The sequence below is a fragment of the Fulmarus glacialis genome, unplaced genomic scaffold (assembly GCF_000690835.1).
Source record: "Fulmarus glacialis isolate BGI_N327 unplaced genomic scaffold, ASM69083v1 scaffold26941, whole genome shotgun sequence".
NCBI lineage: Eukaryota > Metazoa > Chordata > Aves > Procellariiformes > Procellariidae > Fulmarus > Fulmarus glacialis.
Window position 1 is genome coordinate 62,890 of NW_009191330.1, and position 26,785 is coordinate 89,674.

Consider the following 26,785-nt stretch of genomic DNA (forward strand, 5'->3'; position numbering starts at 1 on the left):
TTTCCCTATTAGAGTTGAGCTATTGGGCTGAAATCTTTCTTGCTTTAAACCACATGAAAGAAATACACTTAAATTAGTTAAAAGCAAAAAATCCTTAAAAAATGAAATTAGCAAATGGTTTTACTTTCTCAGACAGGATTTTGTCTCTAAGAAAATACATTTTATTTGAGATGTGAGCTCAGCCAAAAACTGTGATAGAAAATTGTCCAAATTTCAAATACCATGTCAGAATTTCTATTTCTAATTGCAGTTATGATGAACATAACCTTCAATGATTTGGATCAGGTAAAGCATCCAAAATAACCTAATCCCTAACCTGGATTAGGGAGCTGTAGTAGAGCAAAATTCATATGCGTTGGGGGAAGGAGAACAGGAGATGATAATTATCTGTCAATATAACTACATCTAGTAAATAGTGTACTTGTATAAACATTTTGGTTAAAATATTAGAAATCATATTAGACTGACAGAAAACTTGCATGTATGTTAAGCCTAAAATACTTCCGAAGAGCTGTGCCACAGCTTGTGAAGCTCTTATATAACCTATAAGCTAGTAGAAGTTAGATTGATTCAGAACCCCTATGTACTTTTTGTTTTTAAGTATGTCATATTAATGTCCTTTCACTCTAATTAAAGAAAATATTCGAAGACATTCTGACATTCTAGTGACTTCAAATGAAGCTTCCAAACTCTTTTTAATAGGACCCTTTGGAACATCAACAGCATCACTGGCAACTGGGGGAAGAAGAAGGGATAATGTGACGCTGCTTCAGCACACTTTTCGTCCTAAATCGGACAAGCTTTATATCTTGAATACATGCAATCCTGCTGACCAGACTGATATCAATCATAATGCTGCAAACATTTTTGTGGAAGAGATCTTCTGCGAGGAAGTAGGGAGAGAACAAGTGAGTATAAGACTGAAGTTGTGCATTATATTTAAGGCCATCTTGTTTTGTTCTGGTTTTTTTTTAAATAAAATGCTGATACTAACTTATTTGCATACCTAATTGAAGTGGCAAATTATCTGCTCCCATAGTAAATGTAACTGTTAAGTGGATGCTCTAGTGCAATTGGAAGTTTCTCTGGTTTCTCGCAGGTGAACTCCTGCATCTAGAAACAGGCACGATTTATGTGATATGAAAAGCCATATGAATAAAACTATCCAAATGGATATAAAGGAACTCAGATCTGAAACAATATTTTGTGACAGAATGGATGGGGAGAGCAGAGTGTGAAGTTGAAGAAATCTAATATATGGATATGCCAAAGGAAATGCGAAGATCCAATTCAGGAGGTATGAGGCTGAAAAAAGATATATCGCATTGTACAATTTATGTTTTAAGGAGTTAGAAAAAGTGAAAAGATGCCAGTACAATAAACTATGACTTATTGCCCCTTTCTTGTTTGAACAGAAGTTTTCTGAGCTGATAAAACACTGTTTAGGAAAAATAACATAAATACTCAGTTTAAGGATTATGTACTTCATTAATCTCACTGTATGTGAAGCTGTTGTATATAGTGGGATTTTGCTAGAGACAAAAATAAAAAGGGATTAGTTTTCTAATTTTAATAAAAATACGCAAAATTCTCTTACTGGACTGTGAAATTCACTCCAGCTATGGGAGGAACCCTGGTGCAGTATTTCTTGAGAACTTCCCCCCCACCCCCCCAACTCCCCAGATTATTTTGAAGACGGTGTTTTAAATAAGATATATTCAATAGGATTCTTTTGGAACACTGATGTGTTCCAACTGGATTGGAGGGAGATAAATGGGATTAAAATTCAGAAGACTCTTCCTCAGTCATTAGGGAAGGAAGACTAGTATCTCGGACATCTTCTCATACATCCAGAAAGACACAATACACACTACACAACGGATCATAGCACAGGGATCACCAAGCTGATGCCAACATGTGCTGGGAAGTCCCCATGGCTATATAATCAAAATGTATGCCAAATGAGCTAACCTGTGCAAAGATTATACTGGAAGCACTATATAATTGAAAATTAGTTGAGGCAGTTAAGAGATGCTGCCTCATTCTTATTTGCAAATAACTTTTTAAGGAGCTTAACCATTAGATAGTTTTTTGCATCAAAAGACAGAATTTTGTCTGGGATAACATGTTTCTAAAATCAGGTATTTCCTGAAGTGAAATCTTGTGTTTCATACAGAACAGAATTAAAATCAATTCCTAAGTCCCAACTTGGACATGAGACTGAATCCCAAAAGATATCAGTCACCAACAAGCAATTGAGCTCTTAACTGTCCTGGGAGAGGGACTCTAAAGGCAACTACACACATTGAATATTATTTCAACATAGCTACTTGGATTTTACTACTTTCTTCCAGAATTTGTATGCAATGTAATGAATGCAATTCTAATCTCATCAAACTGATTCACACTGATTAAATTTCCCCTTCTTGAGTGGCTGATGAAAGAAGGGATGGAGTAGTCTGGCCTTTACTTACTGAAACTGAGGTGCATCACGGCAAAGTTCTATATTGGGTCGTTTAGTTCTTCCCTCCAGGCGGGTCTGAGCCACTTTCAGGGGGTACTCCTTAGCCTTTATGGATCTCTCCAGTAACATGATTGTATCTTCTGTCTGGAAGATTTCTTGAAGTATCTGAACAAAGCAGAATGTTTTTGTGAGCCTCACGTGCATACAAAATCAGAACTCACCCCTGCTTTTAAACACTCCTATTAGAACTGCTTCCATTCTGGCGTGTCATTTTGCTTAATTTAGGGGAGGAGATTACTATAAACTCACATCAATTGGATGTATTTGTATAATATGTTGGCTTGATCTTGCCATTTCTTTAAAAGGAGATATGGTAATCAAAGCTCATAGGAGAGCTAGAAGGAGGGGACCTGTACAATCATACATCAAATGAAAGCATTTAATGAAGTTGTTCCTGGAAAACAGGCAAACAACTTCCACTAAGAAATGCACCATCTCTTTCCTATTATGAAATTAAGAAATTTGTATGCAAATTGGAATGTAAGTTTATTACAAGCAGAAGAGAAGCACTGAATTATTGTGATGGAGGAAATTCCAACCATGTTTTTGTGATAAAACCATTTTCATAGAGGCAGTGTTTATAGCTCTACCCGGACTTATTTCCATTTTGCTTCATTATCTAATTTTTCTCCTAAATAAAAAAAATCTGCTGCTTGATCTACAAACATGTTGCAAAGGTAAAATTCCTGCCACTTTCATTTAAACCTTCATTCAATTCTTATTTCTTTTTGCCTCGTAAAAATTCACAAGTAATCAAATATGTCCCCTCTGAAATTGTTTCATACTCCAAGTGTTTTGGGGAGATCTGCTGCAGGAACACATGAACACAAGTCATATTTTCATACTGAAAATAACTTCTCAAAGTTTTGAAAACTCCACTGGGAGCTGTAGAGGGAAGACCAACTTCCTTTAAAAGCTTATTTTCTGTAAATGGAGAAGATATGGCATGAAACATCACCAAAAAGGAGATGCCCATGGAATTAGTATAGCATAGTTTTTAGTTGCAGTGCATGTTATCATATGATCGTATTATACCTGGGAATCCTATAAGTGCTTCTTACATGTTTTAATGTGTATGAAAAATTTGCAAAGGAAAAGCTTTGCTCAGTCTTAAGAAAGAAGGGAGAAAATGTTTATATTCAGGTAACATTTCCCAGCCAATTGATTATTATGTTACTTTCATTTATCAGGATTCATTACAACCAATTTGGTGAACCTATTCAAGCTTTTCCTATAGACGGCTTTAAAATGGAAAAAAAACAAAATTGAACTAATGTAGTTTCTCAGCCAGCGTACTAAAATCAGTGCAACTTGAATTTCAACAACCATTAAAAATGGTGTAATGTGATTTAAATTGCTTATGCTGCTATTTGGATCTTGCCTGCACACTAAGCTGCACCAGGTTTGCTAATGATGTGTGTGGTTTGAAAATTCAATTACTTCCTGCTGCTGAAAGGTTATTTATAGACAAAACCCAAAGAGTTAAGGATGCCAGGAACCTGCGCTCCAGTCCAAATCCTTAAGGGCTTGTTGACATATAGTAAAGCAATGTGAAAGATCTGGCTAGCGCTGTCCAAACCAGTTCAACACTTACAGCAATACAATTTTCCAGTAGGTGAATCATCTTGGACCCGGAAGCAGCAGTGTATGAACATGACTGTACTGAGTTGGAGCCAGGTCTCCACACTGTGCTGAGCCCTTTGGGTCCAAGGTTGGTTCTCACAGAGCTAGCCTGAGAGCACCTTTACCCAAAAAGAAGCTTTAATTGCTTATAGACTGCAGGGAAAAAAATCTGGTTTGGGAACACAGCATGGAAGAAAGTGAAGCTAACAGTAGTAAATTTCTCCCTGTAACTTCATTCTGCAGTGGTTCCTTCTTAATGAGATAATCACTGTAAACTACCTGTGTTTCTCAGGCAATATTTATGCAGGTGTGCTTTGGTAGCTATTTGTTTTGCAGAGGGACTACTTATGATAAAAATACATCATTTTCTATCTTGTCTACAATTTTACCAGTTACACATACTAATTTCTATAAATAAAAACCAAGTGAAAGAGACTTAATGAAGTTAAATGTCTTCATTACGCATCAAGCCCACATCCTTCCTTTTCCCTGAAAACACCGAGGATTTGGGTCCTCTGCTGCTCAGCAGCAGAATTTGAATAGTTTGTGCTGTTGTCAGAACTCTGCTATTTATAACGTCCATAAGAGAATCCAGCATGTGTTCATCTGTACATGACAAAGGTGAGGTCTAGCTCCTAGGTAGGCTGCTGGTGATTAAGCAGACGTATGTCCGGGAGAGTTTTACAAGCCTGTCAGTCCTATCCTTTGCTCCCACTGTTCACTTTCATTGCTAACCAAAAACATCAACCTGGGGGGACGTACCAAGGCTGTGAGGCAAAGAATACGCAGTGCTTTTAGAGGTCACCCGCTGTTTAGCAGGGTCCTCCTTTCCTGTGTTTATGTTATAGCTTCTGTCAATACAGCGGTGTTTCCCATGCTACGCCTTGCTGTGTGCAAGTGAGCCAAATTCACTGTGGTGTAGTTCTGTTACCTGCAGTGGGGTATTGTGAGGATGTTGGCCTCTTACATTAATTCTACTTACAATTTGGAGCAAGTTGTAAGTAGATTTCTTTCTTTTTAATAAAAAGTGTAATTTAAAGTAAAAACAATGAAACAAAGCAGCATGTATCTTGGCCCAGTAAGAATTGGACAAAGTTATTGCCTCAATTTCAGAAAGGATTGAGTGGGTTATTTGTTTTCTGTTTATGGTGGAACAGAGGACTTGCACTCTCGGTTCAGATTCTGGGTAGGACCTTTCTGGTTCAGACTTTGAACTTGATTGGTAATAACCCTTTCTTTCTTGGGCAGCAGGTGGAAATGGTGATTCACCTTTGTGGAGCAAATCTATTGATGAAACAGCACAATTAAAGCAGCCCAGAGCACTTGGTTAGAAATGAACCATGACTGTGAAACCAGCTCCCCAGAGCAATGCTGCAGTTCACAAATGCACTCGTGTTATGGTAAGCGTGTAATGTAGTCACTGTGCTGATACTTTCTGACCTGTGATAATATGAATCAAAACAGTTTAATCAATTTAGTGAGTGGAGTTAGGTTACAAGCTCTCTTACACTTAATTAGTGCTAATTGTTCTAATCAGGTTAGAGAAGAGGACGAAATTAATATTTTCTGTGAGAAATTTTTTCCTGCCCTCTTTTTCTTTGAAAGCAGTATGGGTATCTCGTGTTTATTCCACACACAGAAGGAAGGCAGGAAGCCATCAAAGGGGACACAGCATGTGCACAGAAACATACTGCAGCAGATTCTGGAAGCATTACACAAATTTATAAGAGGACTAGGGAAGTAATTTGGTAGTATTCAGTATTTCAGGTAACAGTGCCACTCCTCTGCCACAAATCCTTGTTATATACGGATTGCGTGTAGCAAACCATGGCCATTCCAGTACTACATGACAATGCTTCTGTAATGGTTGGGTGCCCTTTACTCTTTCATTCTGCTTGCATGAAAAAATAAATTACATATCAGATCTTTTTTTAAGATGCAGAAGGAACAAGCTGATTCTAGTACAGACAATGCTGAGCAAATTGCCCACGTATAAACTGTCTTCAGTCTCTTGGAAAGGCCATTTTCATTAAGCTCAGCTAGCAGACAACTTTAGAAGAGTGGTTTTCTGAACCCACGCTTTTCTCAGTCCTCTTCTAATGCATTCATATGTGGCCACAGTGCAAGCACAACTGCCAGACCACAAACCCATGTATTTCAAATTCAGTAGTAATGTTTCAAGTGAATGAATGTTGGTAACCATCAAACCTGAGGTTTGTTTCTGTTGCTTTACAGCACTTGTTGCCTGCTGTACACATAGCAAACACATAGGTGTTCTCATAGTAACACAGAAGCAGGAGACTGTATTGTCCTCTCTTTTTAGAATACTAAGTCATGTATGCACTTCCCCCATAAATAATGGTATATAACTTACATAGGATAATAGTAGTCTTGTATCTAGAAGTGACTATTAGAGCTTGCACAGCCCGCAAATTCACACAATGTTAATCTTCGAAAAGAGCAAGCTCTGAAGTCTAAATAGAAAACGTTTTTCTCTATTGAGAATCCAGTAGTTCATTAGTCATGAAAAGAGCTTTCATCTAAAAGACACGGAAAAATCAGTTTTATGTTCAACCCTTATAACACTTTGTGTCAGCACAATGTACAGGAACTACACTCTCGTGCCACACGACTTCACTAGGTGCTCTGGTGTCCTGCTCATAAAGGTAGGAGGAGTCTGCAAGCACATTATGCACAAACAAGGCAATTGATTAGTGCTACTGAGCAAACCCCTCATTCATTCGCTGAAGAAAAATATTGTTTAAACCTGCCTGTGAACTCAAAATTCAAATGTGAAACTATGCATCCATCTTTAAGCCCTGCTTGGCTGCATGTAAGTGGATGTGGTTTAGGTTCATTGTGTGTTCTCAAATCTTTTCTTTCTTTTTTTTTTTTTTTCTTTAAAAGCACTATCATTTAAGACATACAAAGAAAAATGGCCTCAGGGGAACCAGCTCCAACGCATCGCAGCAGCTTTGTACAAACAGTTTTCAATTACTCATTCTGGCCGCACATTGGATAAAGTGATTTAGATAATTTACTATACATACACGGATTGGTGGGGAGGATCACCAGATAGTGTTGCACCAGTCTACGTCATTTCTGGATGACCTCCAAAGGCAGGAAGCAAAAACAACAAATGCTGAGTAGCGTGTTGCTAAAGAGCATGGTGAGGCATTGGCTCAGGCAGCTGCCCATCCGGAAACTTTCCCTTCCAGGACATGAGTAAAGTTTTGTGCTGCAGCATTCTTGAGAGCTTGTAGAAAACTCTGCTCTCACTGTTCTCTCACTTCACCAAAAACATGATTTTTATAGGCTGGATACAGTAAGACCGAGAGAAAGAGCCACTGAAGTCACACATGTTTCATCACGTAATCAGGGGAGTCTTATGTACAACATAAGCATTTTAAAATGCTACAGTCTGACAGCTATCCTTGTTTCTTTGTTGTTTCTGAGGTTTGCTTAGCATTTAGTATCCAAATGCAAAAAGCAGCAGCCCAATAATATGGTGGGAGGAACATTCTTGTGCCTCCTCATTTTATGAATTTCTTTATATTTAATATTTTGCCTCTCAGTTTTTTAAAACTTTTTTTAAATCAAATTTCCATGTTTCATCCAAATTATTTTGTAAAAGTTACATTTGTTGTGGTTATCATTACTTAATTGAATAAATAGTGTAATTGTGACTGATTTCACAATTAATTTTAGGGTGTATGACCACATCATTTCAAAGTAAAACTATGATATCTTGCAATCTTTGGATTACAAGTATAACCCAGATCTCGAATCTGAAATGGATTCGGACCTGACAGTTTTTACTGTCATGTCACAGACAAATTTTTGATAGAGATTACAATGTCCTTTGCTCTTGTTGTTTCTAGGGTTTGTTTGTTTCTTTTGAAGCTTAATTGCAGGTCACTGTTTTATGACTTATCAAGTTTTGTTTTGTTTTTAATCAGATGGTGGTGGGGAATAGTCCAGGAATCTTTTAAGAAAAAAAGAAAAGCACATTTAAAAGAAAAAAAAAATCACAGTCAACAAAATGTGATATCAGCAGGTGATGCATTCAGATAGTTTGTGTTGAAGCAGAGTTAGAATCATTCTAACTTTTGTGCAGTAACTTTTGCGCATTTGTTGTGTGTACTCATATGGGATGACTGAGTTTCATAGTTATGAGAAGCAGTGGTTTAGTTTGTGCCCAGGGTAAATATCTTCAAACTGATGCATTGTACAATTCATCAAATGTATCAGGAGTGGAGAGATTGGTCCAGATTTGGGAATTTTGCAAGCTTTTATTTATAAAGCTTTATAACAATGGGAATAGGGCTGGCATATTCAGTCAACAGATCTGAAAGCTAAAGCATATTTTAAGTTCTATGTGTGCCAAAGGATACCTGTAAAATCCCCAACATTTTCTTTATAACTGTCTTAAACATGACAGTTTCACAGAAAAGAGGAAACTATCAGAATGTAAATATTATACTTTTAAAACAATGGCAGCTTTAAATATACATCTGGACATTTAATCTGTGTCCTTACACAGATTGGTTTATTCAGCATAGATTGAAACAGAGGACCCAGGGACCCTGGGCCTTTCATTTGGTCAGTATAACAATTTATAATCTTACAAAAACCTTCCTTCCACTGAATTCCAGTATGCATTTTTTACTTTAATCTCTGAAAATAATCTAATCAGTTTCATACTTATATGCAATCAGTTTCTATTTAACTTTTCCACTGGTCCTAAAAATGTACAAGATGTTTATTTTAAAACAGCTTTATTAAAATTAAAGGGGGAGAAAAACATGGGATCATTTAACTTGGCCTGGATTTTCTAAAATATTTTCAAAATAACAGAGGAAGCAATAACTATACACAAAAGAAGCTTAACTCTTTGCTTACTTCCTTGCTACACTTTTAACTAGAAGAACAAGAATAAGCATCAGAGTTCTGTTGTATTTGCCCTTCATTTTACACTGTATCATGCTTTCAGATGCTGCAGGACCAGCAATTTTAGAGTGCATCATCATTTAGAAGAAAAAAATTAAGTGCTATGTTATTAATGTATTTTTGCTAAACCTGGTCAGAATAACAGTAAAACAAGCAACAAGCAGTTTGGGCCTTGTGCATGCTCTGTTTTGTCTCAAGTTACCTCATCTGAGAGAAGGGTATACATCCCTTTAATAGAGAGATGTCCCTAGAAAGAGATGGTGCCAGAGAGAAACTGCTATGGCTCATGCAGCTGCTCTATAACATTGATTCTTGACAGGAATTAGATTCTTTCTAGTCATTAATGAAGCTTCAACCCAGTCATGGTAAGCTAAATTTGCCCTGACTATAGAGTCAATGCAATGTATTTGTCTCATGACCCTTTGCAGCCTGAAGATGCTTCTTTTCTAGACAAGCTACTGCATATGTCCATCTGTTTCTTGCAAGACAGCCCTTTCTGAGAATAAGGAACAGTTTTATAAATATATATGAGCACTGCTGCCTTGAACTAATTCCTGTTGCCTTTGCCAAGCTTATATGAATTGCCTGGTTGCAGATGGGTTGCAGGGGAGGGAGCAATAATAGTAGCAACCACTTCAGTTTCTCACACGTAAATGTTGTGGCAGAAAGAAGTTACCTTCTATATCAATGCCAGCAAAGTCTGACATCCATTCATCCAGGCTGCCTTTACTTAGCAGCTGAGTGCCCCTCAGTGTGAGAAGAGATTTCTGTTATTTTGCAAATAAAGACACTTGGATTCATGACAATCTGAATACATCCTGATGTGCAATGGCTGTCACTTGATTATAATAACTCCAGCCTTCTTCATTTCATCTTCCCCCTAGGCTAATCCATGACATGGAGCATTGCTGCATGGTGTGCTGAGGAGCCAGGCTTCTCCTACATGGTTTCTTTACTTGCCCGTAGTTCATACTCTGATGTAGTCTATGCAAGTCTTTATGATTTCATGAGATTAAGCAACCATTTTAGGCAAGAGAAATCTGCTTTTGTCTTCAAGTAAGTGCCTTAGCTTTCATCTGTAATTTCTCTTGGTTTGTAGGCAAAAGTCTATTCCTAGCTTAAATAACTATTTCCTCCTTCAAACAGGTCTTTCCAGGCAAGTTTGAGCTGCCTACACCAACCAGCACACACCTTCCCAACCGCTTCTGAGTCATTGTTCATTAATCATCTGAAAACTTTATTCTCAAACAGGTTCCAGTATTAAATAAGATTAACTGTATACCCAGCCACCATGAACAGGCATGAAAAACTGTAAATAACTGAGATTTTAAGGCATAAAAAGAGGAAGGGAAACAAGCGATCAACAACAATGTATTAAAACAGTTATGTGAGGATAGATTGGGGTCTGAGATGAAAGCCTTTGTGGGGCAAATGCCACAGGCAAAGTACTGCCTCTGCTATAGACATAGTCCTTCCCGCAGCGCACAACAGTGCTGCACCTCTCCTGCATGCTTTGTGCGTGGGCACCTCCCATCGTATTTTAGTATTTCTTTATGTTCCTGTTCAGAGAGCAGGCTGTGTCCTTTTCAACAGCCGTAGGAGGGCTCCTTTCAGAATTTCTCAGATAAGAAGTTTGAAAACTATTTCAGAGGCTGGTAGGCAGTTTCTGGTTTTACCACCACTGAGGTTTTCCTGGCTTTCGTTCTATATTTTATGCTAGTTATAAAATTAAGTAGGTTCATCCCTTGAATTAGAAGAAAGTTGTGTAAATATAAAACTTATTCAATATTTCCTTCTAGCCATCATATAAACATACTCAATAGTTGCTAAGACAGGAAAGGTTTTTTTCTTAAATTTATAAATAAGTTTAATAAAAACAATGTGTGAAGGATGGAGAGACTGAGGGAGTAATATTTAAGAGATGGAGTAACTACCTAAAACAAAATTCTGTAGGCTCTTCAGGTATAAAATAAAAATATACCAGGCAAAAAGGAGAGCTAATTTCCATCGTATATTGACGTAATATACTGCCTTTTTTTACACCCGAGGGGTAAAAAAAAAAAAAAAAGGAGCTGTTTCTAAAAGCACACATTCTCAGTGAACTGAGTGGAAATACTCAGAATCATGGCTGCTTGTTTATTGGAATGGGTGTTATTTTTTCATGATTTTACTAAACATATACTTGTTTTTCTAGCATCTTTCTGATCCCTGTGCTCCCAGGTAGTGGAATAGCAAGGCTTGCAGGAAGGTGATGCTGGGCACTGCCTCTGGGCGTAGAAACACTTCTGAGTACGGTACAGGTGTTGGAGCTGGCAGAGATAATCTGCTATTTATGTATGGTATAAATACTGGACTATGTAAATATGTCACTTGCTGTCTGGTCTGACTGATTCCCAGAGCTAATGTACGTAAACATCCTGTCCTATTGGTTATTTCCAGGAGACTGAAGCCAAGGTAACTATTCCTGTTAATATTAACCTTATGGAAAAGAGATGCAAACATATTAATGAGGGGCTGGCACCATGATTAAAGGTTTTCCTTCTTTTCCTAAAGATTTGTGTACTTTTACACCAAATGTAAAAGATATTTACCATAACATCTCTTGGCATAAACGAGTGTTTCTTGAAGCACGCTGACGACAACATACCACCCTCTTCTATATTGAATTGCGTACGCTATATTTTCTGTTCACCAGCCTAAAAATCTGGTCCTAGAGCAGCTCTAAGCCTGACCAGAGTCATACATTGTGATTAGACTCTTGCAGAATATTTGCATCCCCAAACGACCACATGCTCTGTGAGCCCAGCGATGATGGAACGCAGTGGAGCTGTAATACCTTCTTTGGTTTGATCTAACCCTAGCCAGGGCTTCTGGGCTTCTGCCTCCAGCACCTCGTATTTCCAGGGTTCTGCTATCCAAATTCTGGATGAACCTCGCATTGTTGTGACCAAGATTCATCCCTGAATCAAGTAAGATAAATTAATCATAGACTTGTGCAGTTGGGACAGAAATGGAAATGGGACATTTTTAATCTTAGGGTCAGAAAGAAGTCTAGTTATGCACTAAGTCTGCCCTGCTGCAGGTCACTAGTCTATCCTGTAGAAATTTCTCTTTGTAAGCCAGTGCCTGCAGAGAGAGCAGAGCTTTCAGAGAGAATAGTGAGCGATCTTCATTTTGAGTTCCTGGCGCTAATGAAGCCATCTATCTGTGGTAAGCTGTTGCAGTGAGGAATTCCTTTGCTCTGAAAAATAAGTGCTTATGTTTTCCATCTAGATTTGTCTGGCTTTTGTCTGGCCGCTGATTCTTCTTTTGCTTTTGTCTGCTTAAGCAAAAAGTCTTCTATTATGATTCTTTTTTCTTCTGTATAGGTACTTGTGGACTTAGCAAGTTCTCTGCCAACTGTTATTTGGATAAGCTAAATAAAGCAGTGTCATCTAGTGCTACTAACATCACCCTTTTTCAGCCTGCTAAAGAGAAAGTTGAGGAACTTATTCTATCAATTGTTTGCTTTCCAGTCCTTTAATCATTCTTGCAGCTGTGATGACTTCGGGCTTTGGAGTTGCAGTAGGAAAGGCTTTATACCACACCCTTGCTCCCACATACTCAGTTTGATTGCCACTGTAAAGATGGCAAATTGTCTTAGTCCTCTAGAAGAAAATCAAGCAAAAGTGGACAGGGAATAATTTTACATAGAAGCTCTACAGTGAACTGGGCAGGGACACATATAAAACAAGTTTTTAAGGACAGTATTTCCCTTCTGCATTTGATAGTTTCCTGTTCATAATTATACAAAAGCAATTTAATCCTTTTTTACAGTTCCCCTATGGAAATCACTTCCCAGACCTCTGATAGACTTGGGGTTTGTCAGCCTCACCAGTCAGCTTCCCCAAAAGAAGTGGCAGGCAGGAAAAGCCAAATAGCAGACAATGAAAATCTGAAATGAAGAGAACTCAGAAAATTTCCTGAGTACATCAATGAAGTAACAGTGAGAGCAGAGAGCAGCAGAAAAGCAAGTGGGAATCACTGACAACCAGTGCTCTTTGGAGACCTCCCTTGTGCTGACTTGGTTATTTGATCTGAATTTGGAGCCTATTCAGTATTGGGATTCAGACCAAACTCCAAGTAGAATAAAGGGTAAAAAAACATAGGATCTGCCCAAAAACAACACATCTGTAAGTTGCTAAACCACCCCTCTAATTAAATGCAAATTGGTGTAGGTTTAGAGTTAAAAAATGTGATGGGACAGGTGAATATGTATTATAAATGATAGTGTGTGAATGTTTTCATCATGTGTGTTGTCTGACTAGAAATTTAAGGCATTTGATCTTGTTTGTACTGTTTTAGACATGAAAAAGAGGCAAAGGCTGTGTGCCAAGCAGCTTGAATGTTGGAGTTTGAGAAAGTTATTTAAGGAGCAAAAATTTTTTTTCAAATGCCTACCAGGAGAAGTTCTTAGGTGCATCTCTTGGCTTACCTGGATTGGAAGGTGTGTAAGGTTAAGGCAAACTAGCTGAAGTTTTTTTCTGAAGACTGTATTTTGTTCATGTCCTTCTAAATATGATGTGTGAACACTCTATAGTGTGAACCTAGGTTAAATTGTATGACAGAACCTCAATCAGTTACAACAGGAAAATTCTTGGAGTCTATTATTCAATTGTATTTCAGTAACTCAAGGTAAATGGTGCAGGAACATGTTAGAAACTGAGGTACAAGTCCACCAGCAGTACTAGAAGCAGACAAAATGCTTATAAAAACAGATAGACTGCTGTGCAGTTATTACTCTGAGGCTTTTACAGTTTGTAACCTGAAATGAAGACATTATGTCATTGATGGAGAAGGTCTTGGCAAAACTCCTAGCATAATGCTTGATAGAAGTAAAAACAGGATACCTTCATCACATAAATACATTCTGTGTATCTTTTGGTATATAGAACACACTTGCCTAGACATCAAGGAAGACAATATCCTAGAATAAAACTAAACAGAATAATAATGGATCACTGTTTTTCTTTACACTTTGTGAGAAATACATACTTGGTGGTACTTAGGAGGAGAAGAAAGTGCTGGAAGGACTGATGTAGATTGTTCATGTAGAGCCTTCGATAACATAACTGTTATCAACTACTGTTGAACTAAGATGTCAACCCAGCAACCTTCTCCTGAACAACAGTCCTGTGAAGGGCTGCTGCAGACAATGGCACCCAGGAAAGAAGGCATTTGAAGCAATATGTGCAAGTGCCTACTAAGGGGAAAATCCTAGCTCTTTAGAAGTAACTGGTATAGCAAACTGCACATGGATTTCCTTAGCTTGCCTGGGTAAAATCAGAACTAACTAAATCTTGTTCATTCCTGTATTTTTATTCCTGTTTATTGTTTCCCAAGCGATAAATGAATAGCACTCTGCTCACATAATCTCACATGTGATATAATACTGTCATCAAGCAAGGGAAAGAAAGGCAAGAAGAAAAAGGCCCTTCACCGTTTGATTACAGCAATGCAAGAATGTTCCAACAGATCATTACCAGAGCAATGCCCATGTTCCTTTTGGTAGTGGATTTCCCAAAACAGGTTTGAAGCAATGACATTCTTGCACAGAAGGTCAGGACTGTAAACGTGTGGCCATAAAGCCATTATACGTATAGGCAAAATAAACTAAATATGAAAAAAATTCAGGCAAGGAGAAACATTTTAAGTACATATATATGACAAATGCTAACCATAGCACACAGCATAATCACCACCACAGTATCAGTGACAGACCCTAGTACAGCGCACTGATTCCAGAGTTTAAGTCTAATTAGATGAGTTTTTACAAAAGCTTAGTTCCAAAGGAAAACTAAATTTTTCCAGGGCCAATAGATGAAATCTACAATGCAAGACGAACTGTTCTACCTGGTGCTCTATGTTTCTAAAGAGCATGCACCACAAGCTGAGGCATTAGGCATTTGGTTTGTAATTTTAACCAGCCAATCTTTTATGTGCAAGTGATAGAAACAGAAGAAAGTGTGCCATTTCAATGTAGGATCATTTTTAGATCATCACAATATTCACACTAGTTGCTCTTTTATGTATTTTTTGATTCTTTCTTTTTTCAGGATACTGATTTTAGAAACAAATGGTTGCAGGAGGTTCCCTGTAGGCTGTTTGTTTGTTTTTTGCCTGGAAGAGATTTTGCTTTTTCACAAATCAGAAAAGTATTTTTCATTCCAAAATGGGCTCCAGGCCTCATTAAATTAATAGCTTTTCCTGGTTCCAAGATAGCAAATCTTTTCTATGCTCATTTTCCTCTCATTTTACAGAGCTAGCCTGCTTAGCTAGGGAAATAATTTGGCAGAGAGAAGGATGTCTCTGAGAGTGGCATTCATTGCTTGAGAAGTCAGTTCAAAAACAGGCTTCGAAAGATTGACTGATTTTTTTTTAAACACAAAAAATGAAATTATGGCACCTGTTGTCTAATTGCTATTAGCTATGAAGGGAACAGGAACAGTAGTAGCTGCATTTGACTATAATCACATCCCAATGGAAGAACAGAAGTGTGGTAGAATTTAAAAGACAGACATTGGCTGTCTTATTAAAGCATATCCTAGCAATATTTTTTTTTCCTGATTATTACAGACTATACTGCAAGCCTGGAGAAAGAAGAAAGGGTACTCTGTTATGCTTACCTATAGGTAACTGTTAAATGAGCACTCACTCCTTACTCATTTCTGCCCTCATTTGCCTTCTCCTTCCTCTTGTCCTTTTGAGGTATGGTCATGAGCAAGAGAATTAACAGGACTTATAGAATATAACTTCACCCACACCTTAACCAGCAATGGTTTTGCTCAATAAACCTATTGTATTTTCCTTTTCTTTGACAACACTGACTAGCCTGAATTACTCCTCACCAGTATATGTGATTTTCTTCTCCTCTAGCATTTTGTTATTCTGATGTAACTACATTACTATGGAGTTTGTGATGAGTAAAGCATCTCTGATATGTATGTGCTAACTAGTAACTCAGCAGCAACAGCAGCATTAGTTCATAGAGTGCAATCTTATTTGATACTTTTTTCATCCATGTGTACCATACAAGCTAATTGTTCTTTATACAAATATCATTAGTCGAGTTTCTCCAGATAGCTATTTAATGGTGTTACAGTATTTTTTTTCCATTATATACCAGTTGTCAGCAGTTTTGTCATAGTTTCAGCTGGACTCCATGACACAATCCCTGCCTGTATGTTGATATCTCACAATGCACTTTGTGATTGTCTATGTGCACCTTGTGCAACCTTATGCTATAAATTGTTTTATAAAAGGGGCACTTAAAAGCATTAGAAAAGGTTGATGCAAAATGTGAAGCAAATGTTCATAGATTTAAATCCATGAGAAACTTAGATGGATGGCCAATTCAGGGATAAAATGCTGTAGTTGGCTAGATCACATACAATCTAAAACACACAAAAAACTACATTCAACATCCTTCATGCTTTAAAAGCAAGGAAAAAAAAGAAAACATTAATTTATGTGCTGTGACTTCACACGTATTTAGCTGGTTAGTTTGCACTTTCCTAAGAGTCCCTAAAAATAAACTGAAAACGTCTTAAACTACTTATGGCAAATAGAATGGCAGGAAAACTCTATTGTTTCCAAATGTGCATTGAAACAAATGAGTGAACAGGAGGCTCCTCTGTAAGAGAAAGAGTCTTAACGGAAGAACTTTCTGAACTCTGGCTGAAGTCATATGAAAGTAACACAGTGAGTCTTGCTAGCTTAACAAGATTTTATCAGTACAAAGGCAGTACCTCTTGTTAACTTCAGAATGTATATTTTAAAATTCAGTTAATACACTTCCAACATGTCACTTATTTCAGTGCAAACTCACTGAAAAGGCAATGCAGATAGAGATTAATACAGGTCTGTCTCCTTCTGTGCCATTTCTGCTTTGTATAATATGAAGATAAAGGCAGAACAAATGTTTGAAAAGTTCACTGTCTGACCCACTCTGAAATATCAGGCTGTTTCTGATCACAACCAGTCCAAAATTCAGGTTAAAGATGTGGAAATGTATTTATCAAAAGGGAGAGGAAAACTTGGAACTTAGGTGTCAAAGGTAGACTAATGACATTCTCTGTGTAAATACTTTTAAATTTTAGTTAATTTAGGGTTCTTCCCTTGCTGCTGCAAAATGAAAGTGCAAAAACCTACTCGCCTTCCTCTAAAACAGGTAAATGTGCTGCTGTTTGTGGGCCTTTTTATTTGCACAGTTAGTGCAAGCTTTCCAAAGTTAGTTCACTGTTCAAAAAAAAAAATAATTCATGTACTATTTCTGTATCAGGAAATGGTCAGGGAATATCATCTATAAATGTAAAAGAAAAAAAAAAAAACCAACATTAAGATCTTTCCCCACTTTAGACATGTAAGTTGCAAATGAAAATAATCGGTGTGTGATTATAGACAGATGTTGCATGGTTCCTTGTAAAACCTTGTCATCTTGTCAGTCTGCCTGTCTTTGAGTGAGCTCTTCTCAGGCCATCTGTGATTCTAATGCACCATTTGAAGACAGGTAATACAGGTATATTTTTTTGAGGAGGTGCTTATTCAGGAAGGATGTAAACACTGGAGATTTCTATGCCTTTCAGGTACAACTAAGACAATATGCAGCTGCCAACTCTTAGTGAATCTTACCTTGGCCAGTTGTGCTTGGAGTTTGTTCTTTGAATCAGCTACTTCAGCAATACGATTGTTAAAGGCCAAGTTGGTACTGATGAAATGATTCCACATCTCCTCAGATGTGCTCTCCAGTCCAACCTCTGCATCCTCTCGGAGCTTGATAGAGTTGGCCCTTGCATGTTGAGAGCACCTGATATTGTCTTCACTGAATTTAGCCCATGTTGAAGGAACTGAAATACTAGTAAGAAATTTAAAGTAAGGGGAAAATAAAAAAATAAAAGCTTAAGAAAGCTATTTTCTGTTTGGTGATAATTACACTGAATTACACTAAGTGTTCATCCATTGAACTGTGCAAACTGTGTAACCACATACATCAGGTGATTCTATGGGTTTCATACCCACTTTTTTTTTTCTTTTTTCCTCTACAAACCAGATTTGGCAACAAGGAGTGAAGATTTTGGAGAGCTGTTGCTTCGATAGAGTTTCTATGGCTTGCTTGAATATTGTAGCTGCTAACTAAAGGTCTTAGTGGCCCTGGCATCAACTCCAAATTAAGTAGGTTTATGTTTTACTGTACAAAGAATTGTTTATTGATGCTTAAAAATAGTTTTTCAGGATCAGGTATGAATACCAACAATGTAGCTTCTTCCTGTCTTTAACAGATTAGGTAGGTGATGGTCTGAGTTCATACCTGCTGTATCTCAGCTGAAATTTGACACATTTCTCTGTGTCAAGGTTCAGAGTGCTTATGGCCTCAGTGGGTTATTAAATTATTTAGTATGATCTCCTGTATATTGCACACCATCAAATTAGATTCAAATACCATCTACTTTTGTGAATCCAAACATTTATCCTGGGGAAACTGAGTTGTGTGTCACTAACCACCAGAAAACATGAGAGCCCAACCTAGTTTAGGGAAAATGAGCAAGAAACCAAAGGAGAAAGGATTGTCACACAGCTCTTCAGACAGCTCTGGTCTGCTATCAGAGCAGCCCTACCTCATGAGATATGTATGCCCTGTATAATACTATATAATAAAGTATGTGGCTCTGAACTCCTAGTAGCCTTCATCATCAGAAGGAATGATAGCAGGAAAATAGATAAGGCACTGACTTAGGAGTAAGGAGAACTGGAATTTTCTCCCAGCCCCAACATTGTCCTTCTATGTCATTTGGATAAATATCTCCATCCTCTTACTTCTCCATGTATTAAAATGTATACCCCTGCTTTAACTTACATGGCTTACATAGTAATATCTATGAGACAAGCAGAAACGGCTCTGCTATGGAAAAGCCTATGAATATGGGCTGACTATGAAGTCAGAGAAAGACTGAATATAGGGCTCCTGCACTGAAAAATGCCACCTGTGAATGTTCCTGCTGCAATGTCCTGTACATGAACAAACTTTGGGATGCTTGGTTTTGTGTCCAAGCTTCAAGATGGCCTTCATTATCATAATTAACATAATTATGAACATAAATCCCAGACTTGGGTCTTTCCAAACTGGAAAACGTTGAAAACTGCTGCAGCATAAGGTACTCTCTTTGGAGTTAAATTCACCACCTTCTTTAATGCATTGCTTAGCTTACTAGGTCACTTCTCTCTTCACCCAGAAATATTTAGCGTATTTTAGGAAAAGGTACAGATATTTTACTTGCCAAGCTGAAACACTGAGACAAACTTCTGCCTGCATTTAGACTTCTTTCTCCACACAAAAATTCCTTATAAGAATTATGCCTGTACGTTAAACTCTGCACAGGTACAGGTCCCTAATTTAGATTTTAATTGAACACTGAGAATAACTATTAAGGGGTGCAAAAAGAAAAAGTTAATTTTGTCAGTGCTTGTTTTTGCAGGGGCCCTTTTTTTCAGTTTTTCATAGGGCATTCCTCTCTCTCTAAACTGAAGTATTGATCTTCCTAAACAACTTCGAATTCCTTAGTGCCACACATTTATTTAGGCAGTTTCAGGTAGCCAACATGATACCATAGTAAAGTGCATAAATCAGTGTACTAAACCTGAGCAGACATTACTTACAGCTACTGATTCAAACAATCTCAGTGTACCTTCTGCAGGGTATTTGGTTTGGGGTTTTTTTTCCCCTCTATGTTCTGATGATTATATTCATATTTTTATCAGAAAATTAAATTTCCAAGTGGGTTTCTAGCTTGACTATCTGAAATATTACTACTTAATCTGTTCTTTAACATTGGTTTTTCAGACTGTAATTTATCCAGCTGGCTCTCTTGAGGCAGAAAACACCTGCTCTGCTCCCGAGTGCTGCAGGTATGTCTCAGTCTGCCAAATGGTTTCAGGAAAATGTTAATGAAAAATGGCATTTCTTTGGATAACAGCTGGTGAGAAAGGAAGAGGGCTGTAAAACTTATCTGCATGAATCTGCTTTTTTACCAGAGCTGACAAAAATAATTTTACTCATTGCTAATCCTAAAAGTAGGTAGTGTTACTACAGTCAGCAGAATGCCTGCCAAGTTTCCTTCCGATAGGCCCTCATTTCAGTAGTGAATGAGGTGATCTTTTAATGAAAAGCAGAACATAAGTAAACAAATAATACTGATTTTTTTTTTTTTCCTCCTTCCAACAAGACAGAGTCATTATCATTTGAGATTGTGGAGTACATTCACCATTCAAATATTGCTATGTTAAAGAGTGATAAGGGAACTAACAAGTCATTAGCACAAAAACACTGCCCTCTATTGCAAGCTGCTTTTCTTCTGCTGTTGCTTTTGTATTGGATGCAGGTCTTGATGAGGCCACTACGAATAAACAGTTTTAAAACTGTATACAATTGGGACACTTTATTTCAGTAATTTTAGTCTAGTCTGTAATGCTAAAGCTGTGCCAAATCTTTTGATCATCCTGTTTAATACATATCTCTGTATAGCTTGATGGCCTAATTTCCAAATAACCCAAGCTATTTTTACAGAAAACATACATAGTCCTTGATGTACGCTTGCATGCTGTTTACCACATTGCACTTAACTGCACACCCTAACTGAATTTTAATTTGATTGGATGTGGTTTTAAAACCTGAAGGCCACAAAACAGTATAAATCAAAACCAAAGGGAGACATCTGCAGAAAGGAGCTTGAGGGCAAGGAGGCAGCTGCAACACAGTTGTAAATGATCGTCCTCGCTGAAAAACACAGCTCACCGCACATCAGTGCTGTAGGTGCTGCAGACTGCCAGCTTCTGCCTGGCCTCCAACAATGGCAGCTGTTAGGAGGCATTGCGGATTGTGGATGATGGAGGGTTTCACACCAAGGAAAGACAGGGCCATGCAGAGAGAGAAGCCACTTCTTCCTATATCACTTCTCAAAGATAAGGCTAGGACTTGTGCTGTAATCGGGCTCTTACTTACAGCAGGGAGCAGGGAAAAAACCAGTTTCTAGCCACTCATACTCACGTCCCATCTGCTTTCTCCACTCCATGGTAAAAGTTGATGCTGTCTGATGTGTTCCTCAGGTTAAAGCACTTCTCATCAATAAAATGGGCTGAGTTTTTGTCAGAAAGATCCTGCTCCAGGGCATGTTGTGCATCTCTGTTGATGCTGTGAAGGGGAAAGAATCTGAACCACCTTTAATGCTGTTGTGCTAAATAGCTAATTGCTTTCATTAGCTTCCTACAATGCTTTATTTTATAGTTTGTTGGCATTTACAGTGGCTTGAAAATGCTTGGCGCTGTAATTTAGCTAGAGGGAGCTGCTGTACCATTCATCCCTTTTAGCCTCTAGCAAGTATTCCTCAAAGAATTGCATTTAACTCACTGCATTTAGTAATGTTTGTCATTTTGATGACAGACAACCACAAGGGTGAAAAACAACAGGTAGTTGTTGTGTGGCATGAAGGAAAGCCTCAGAGCAAAAGGGAGGAGGTTTTCAGTAATAACCTTCATGCTAGCAAAGCTATAAGTGAGAAAGAAAAAGGCAGACCAGAGTTGTGGTTTCCCATCTCTCCTGATTTGGGGGACAAATTCACTTAGCATAATTCAAATTGTACATCACTGGAAAATCTGCTTAAATATTTCTGCTCATCTCGATCACGAGGAGGGAAATATGTTGCTCCATCTCTGCTTTCTTACCCACAAAGAATTTTTGGAGTAACTTAATCTCCTTTGGCTTTTCCAAAAGCGGGAAGGCCTGGCAGACCTTGGGCTGGAATGGGAGTAATACGGATGAAGAAAGAATCAATGTCTTGCTTTCCAGTACATCAGGGAGACAGCAGACATATTGACATTTTTTGCAAATACTGCTGTTTTCATGATGTACTTGTCAATTGGCATTACTGTCGGTCTGCCTGATGTGGTGACAGAACTGAGTCAAAGGTAACCAGAAATGCCAGCCTAAAGAGCTAGACAGAACTCATGCCACCAAACATGAACTTAGCTTTTATCTGATCATATACCCAATATATTACAGTAGTGGGATGAACTGCAGAAATGCATCTAACCGGACTCATGTGAGTCCTGAGTGCCATTAATAAGAGCAATCATTTATAAAATCTACCTACGCCTTTTTCTCCTATAATGTATTAATCATGAACTATACAATTTTATCTTCCTTGTGAGTACTTGAACTGTTTCTTTTCAGAATCATGTCATGTCATATGACATGATTCACGTTTTAACATTTGTATGAGTTCTGTGTAGTTGACAGAACACTGTATTCAGAATAGTTTTACCTAGTTAAATGATAAGACTTAAATATAATTTGCATTTACTAGGATATTTGTGTACTCTCAAAGAAATAAAATAAATTCCAAAGCCTCCCATAACAAAACCATATATAAGTATATATAAAAATAATTTTAAGTCCATTCCATAACTCATCTCATACCTTACGATGTGCTTAGATTCCTGTTTCTTTTGTCAATAATAATTTTCCTTTGAATTTAGTTTTGTAATTAAAAAAAAAAGTAAAATTCCCTTTGACCTTCACGCCAATGTGCCACATAGCAACAGTCGCACAACTAAGCTATAATTTTGGTGTCCCTAATTTTAATGAAGGATTTCAGATTAAACATGACTTTAAAAATTGAGTCACAGTCATCTTTAAATGGTAAGTATTGCTCTTCTGCAGTTTAACATACAAATTCTATCATTGGTAAGAATTAGAAGTGGAGGGCAATGAGCATCTAACAGGCTAAGTCTCTGATTTTCCCTTTGCTATTTTCAATCTGTCATTATAGATACTAGCCAACACTGAATTCAGCTTTGCTATCTTTAAAACAGGAATTAAATATAAAGTCTTACCCCAACTGTTGACTGATTTTCTGTGCAAGTTTTGTCAATATTTCTTGGCAGTCCTTGAATACATCAACCTCCTACAGTGGAAAATACACAGTGTCAATCTTTCATCAAACTTAATTTATTTTAGTGAATTTACCCCTTTTTTTCCCTGCATTCTAGGTGTTGCAACTATCTCTCATATCTCAAATGCAATGTAGGTCAAGAAAGGATGTGGTTTGGTCCCTCTCTTCCTCAGTGCTACAAAGTTGTACCTTTTGACTTGGTTTTGTATGGCTTTTTATATTATATCAAACATGTTAGTAGATTTTATTGGGTGGAGTCATTCTAATAAACATAAAGTCAAATTTTGCTTGGCTTAAGTATAATGAAGATATGAAACATGAACCTTAGTCCATTAAACTACCCTCTCTAACTACTTCTACATTTTTCTAGAACAATACAAATATTTTGCTAATAGTGGAATAGGTTGAAAATATATCTGATTTCAGAAACAGGCTCCCTGAGGAAGTATATTATAATATTCTTCAAAACTATAAATATTAGTCAAAGAAATTCAAAGCCAGGTTCTACTCAGTTTAAAATAAATAAAAAATACTCAAACCAACCACATTGAAAACTATGCAAACACGGTAATTACGGTCCCTCAAATAATGTTTTGGTATTCCAGTCTCTGTCCATTTTTAAAACTCTGGTTTAATCCAACATACCCTCTTACTTAAGTGTGTACAGTTTTGTGAGTTTTGAAACAGGGAATAAAGTGTTTTAAACTATGTGGAAGTCATTAAGACACCCCAAAGTTAAAAATACAGGCTCTGTCTCTGTACTTGTATAGTATGTGTAGGAGTGACAGCAACTTTAGAACTGGCTTTCCTGTTATTACAAAATGAGCCTTTGTTGTCCTTTATTGTCACTATCTAGCTTGCTCCATAGTCAGAGCAGTGCTTGGGGGAGATCAGGCAAATAGCCTTTATTTTTCATTCTGAAAAAACAGTTTTTTCATCTGTTCATGTGGAACATCTAGCAGTATTTCATCTTACCATGAATTCTCATGCTAAATTAAGTGCTGAAATACTTAAGCTAATATATATTAGCTCCTTAATTCTTCATTAAAACTCTAAAACTCCAAGTTGCAGGCTGTAGGCACTGAACCACTTGGTTATCCAAGTGGTCTGCACATCTTCCTGTAATTTACTAATCCAGAAAAGTGCTTGAAGCAATGCCATTGTCCCATAATGTTCTTTCCTAGTATTTTTGTTCTCATACACATCCAATATAACTTCCTTCAAATATGTTAGCAAAATGTTATTTGATTGTTTTTTTTTTTTTAAGATTTAGCAATCACTACTATCCATCTCATTTTCTTTGTTCAGTAACTACATATATATAGCAAGGCAGTAAACCAGCATTTTATATTGTAAGCCCTAAGAACTTCAGAGATTTTATAGACCATGGTCCAGAAAACAATCTTGAGAAATGTTTCTACCTTGGTTTATAGGATCAGGGAAGATAAAACTGGACAAGACCTCACAAGGATGCTAGGCTGTTCCTTTTGCTGCAGGAAGGGTGACTAGAACATTAACTATCCCCAATATATATAGTTTTCCCAAATTTCTTCCTCTTTTCCTCCCTCAGTCTTCCAAATGAATGAAGGGAAGAAATCATTGCAATATTTTTACCCTGATAAATATTTAGTTGGATTATTTCCACAGTTTGAAAAATAAACTAGTAAGTCTGATCTTACCTTTATGAGGTTCTTTTCCACATCATCATGAACTAAGTCTATACCCTTCCGCTTCTCACGGTGGTACAAGCATTCTAGGGCTATCTGCAAGCAAACCAAGGAACATTGTAATAGGCTCAGTACTGCATTGTGGAGTGAGACCTTGAACCTTGCTGAAGGGGTCACTGAGCTGACATGTCAAGTAATGACCATCTATTGAGGGTGGAACAGAATAGGAGGTGGCTTCATTGCACTCAACTGATCCATTTTAGTGGCTCATTCCTACTTACCTGTTAAATACTTTTAAGGATTAGCTGCCACCATAGCTGCCATTTGATTAGCTGCTTATTAATGTGCCGCAAGGCCTACGTCTCAACATGCCCAAGCTTTGTTGTAAATTGTGTGGATTAAAACACCTGTGGTGTTCTACACTCATCCATGGCAAAATCCTTTAGTCTCGTCTCCCCTCATCCTCCCTTACCCCATGCCAGAGTTTGGAAGTTTCATACCTATGCAAGAGAATGACTGCATAACTACAGTCATTGAATAGGGAATTCAGTTAACCTGCTGGGGCTCATACACATCCAATATAACTTCCTCCAAATATGTTAGCAAGATGTTATTTGATATTTTTTTCTTAAAGATTTAGCAATCACTACTATCCATCTCATTTTCTTTGTTCAGTAACTACATATATATAGCAAGGTAGTAATGTCTCTTAATGTCCTCTTAATGTCTCATTGACTTGTTTAGAACCATACTAATAAATGAAACAGCATTAGCTGGCACAAAGCCTTTCAGCAGAAAATGTTCCCTGAATAGAAAGCATCCTCAGCCTGCCACTCTGAATCAGTACAGATACAGACAACTAAAAAAGTCGTCATTGAATACTGAATTTTGATTTTCTATTTGTACTTGCCTAGAAACATTTCTGATAGACATAGCTTCCATTAGCAATACTCCAGATGTTTATGAGAGAACTTTGACTCTAGTTCTTGCATGTTTTGACTTTTTGCTAGCATCATTCATTGACGCTATATTACTGTGGCTTTTTCTGTTGCAATTAATTTGCCTTTAAGATTCTGGAGAACTTCAAAATGTGGCACAAATTATATGCTATCCTAAGTGAAAATATTATTTTCACCAAGCAATAGCAGAAAATTCAGATCTAGATAAGAATATTGGGATATTGCAGCTTAGAGGGCCATCTTCTGCTCTCCTGTAATGTACTGAGCTGACCGGTCTCCTGGAGCCTCAAGCCGAAAGGAAGGAAAAGAGGATATAGAAGTGTCTCAGTAGGTTCCTTTGATGACTTTTGTATATAAAGCCCATGGTGGACAGGTTTCCTTCTTACTGAAGGTAATGTCTCACCAAGATCTGTCTTGCTGATAACAGTAAAAGTCATACTAGTATTCAACAGAGATAAAGCCATTTTCTTTACCCATTCTGCAGTACAGTCATGAAATTACTAGCTATGTCAAACCTACCTTCAGTGGCCCTTCCATTTCATCTGCAGCACATTCGAGCCGCTTCTTTGCTATTTCCAAGGCTTGGATCTCTTTCAGCAGACACTCTAGCTCATAGATGAGCTCAGATCTCCAGAAATCAATGTTAGAGATCCTCTCTCCTAGGTTTCTTCTACTGTCATCTTGCATCTGGTAAGTCAGTTGATCCTTATTTTGCATCAGTCTCATTGAATCAGCGTTCAGTCTACCAGCACGGTACCTGGAGGCTTCAGAGCCTTTCAATTGAACCATGTTCGCGTGGTGCCAGTCACGAGTGCTGTAGCGGGCATGCAGGGTAGAGCGTGCTGCAGGCAGAATAGTGGGCGGCCGCTCAGTAGGATTAAATTGCTTGTCAGAGCTGGGAGGGACCGAAACCACTTTGTGAAGCAGACTGGGCCTCCAGGAGCTGAGGTAGCGGTAGCCTGGTAGGTAGTAGGACTGATAGGTGTCCTTGGTCGTGCTGGTGGGAGCTAGATCCGGGAACAGGCAGCTCTTCTTGGTGCCACAGTAACTGGCTACCTGCGTGGTCCCCAGAAACTCCAT

At 37.7% G+C, this 26,785-nt stretch overlaps 1 protein-coding gene across 1 annotated transcript in view; it reads right to left on the reverse strand.

The window, feature by feature from the left end:
* TEKT5 (tektin 5) overlaps window positions 1-26,785 on the reverse strand; it is a 27,888-nt gene extending 1,103 nt beyond the window's left edge. Inside the window, exons 1-6 of the mRNA XM_009586665.1 lie at window positions 26,221-26,785; window positions 24,759-24,838; window positions 23,021-23,091; window positions 21,177-21,320; window positions 17,768-17,990; window positions 2,475-2,629 (exon numbers count right to left, since the gene is read on the reverse strand). Of these exons, the coding sequence (XP_009584960.1) occupies window positions 2,475-2,629; window positions 17,768-17,990; window positions 21,177-21,320; window positions 23,021-23,091; window positions 24,759-24,838; window positions 26,221-26,785 (1,238 nt within the window). The remainder of the gene's footprint in view (window positions 1-2,474; window positions 2,630-17,767; window positions 17,991-21,176; window positions 21,321-23,020; window positions 23,092-24,758; window positions 24,839-26,220) is intronic.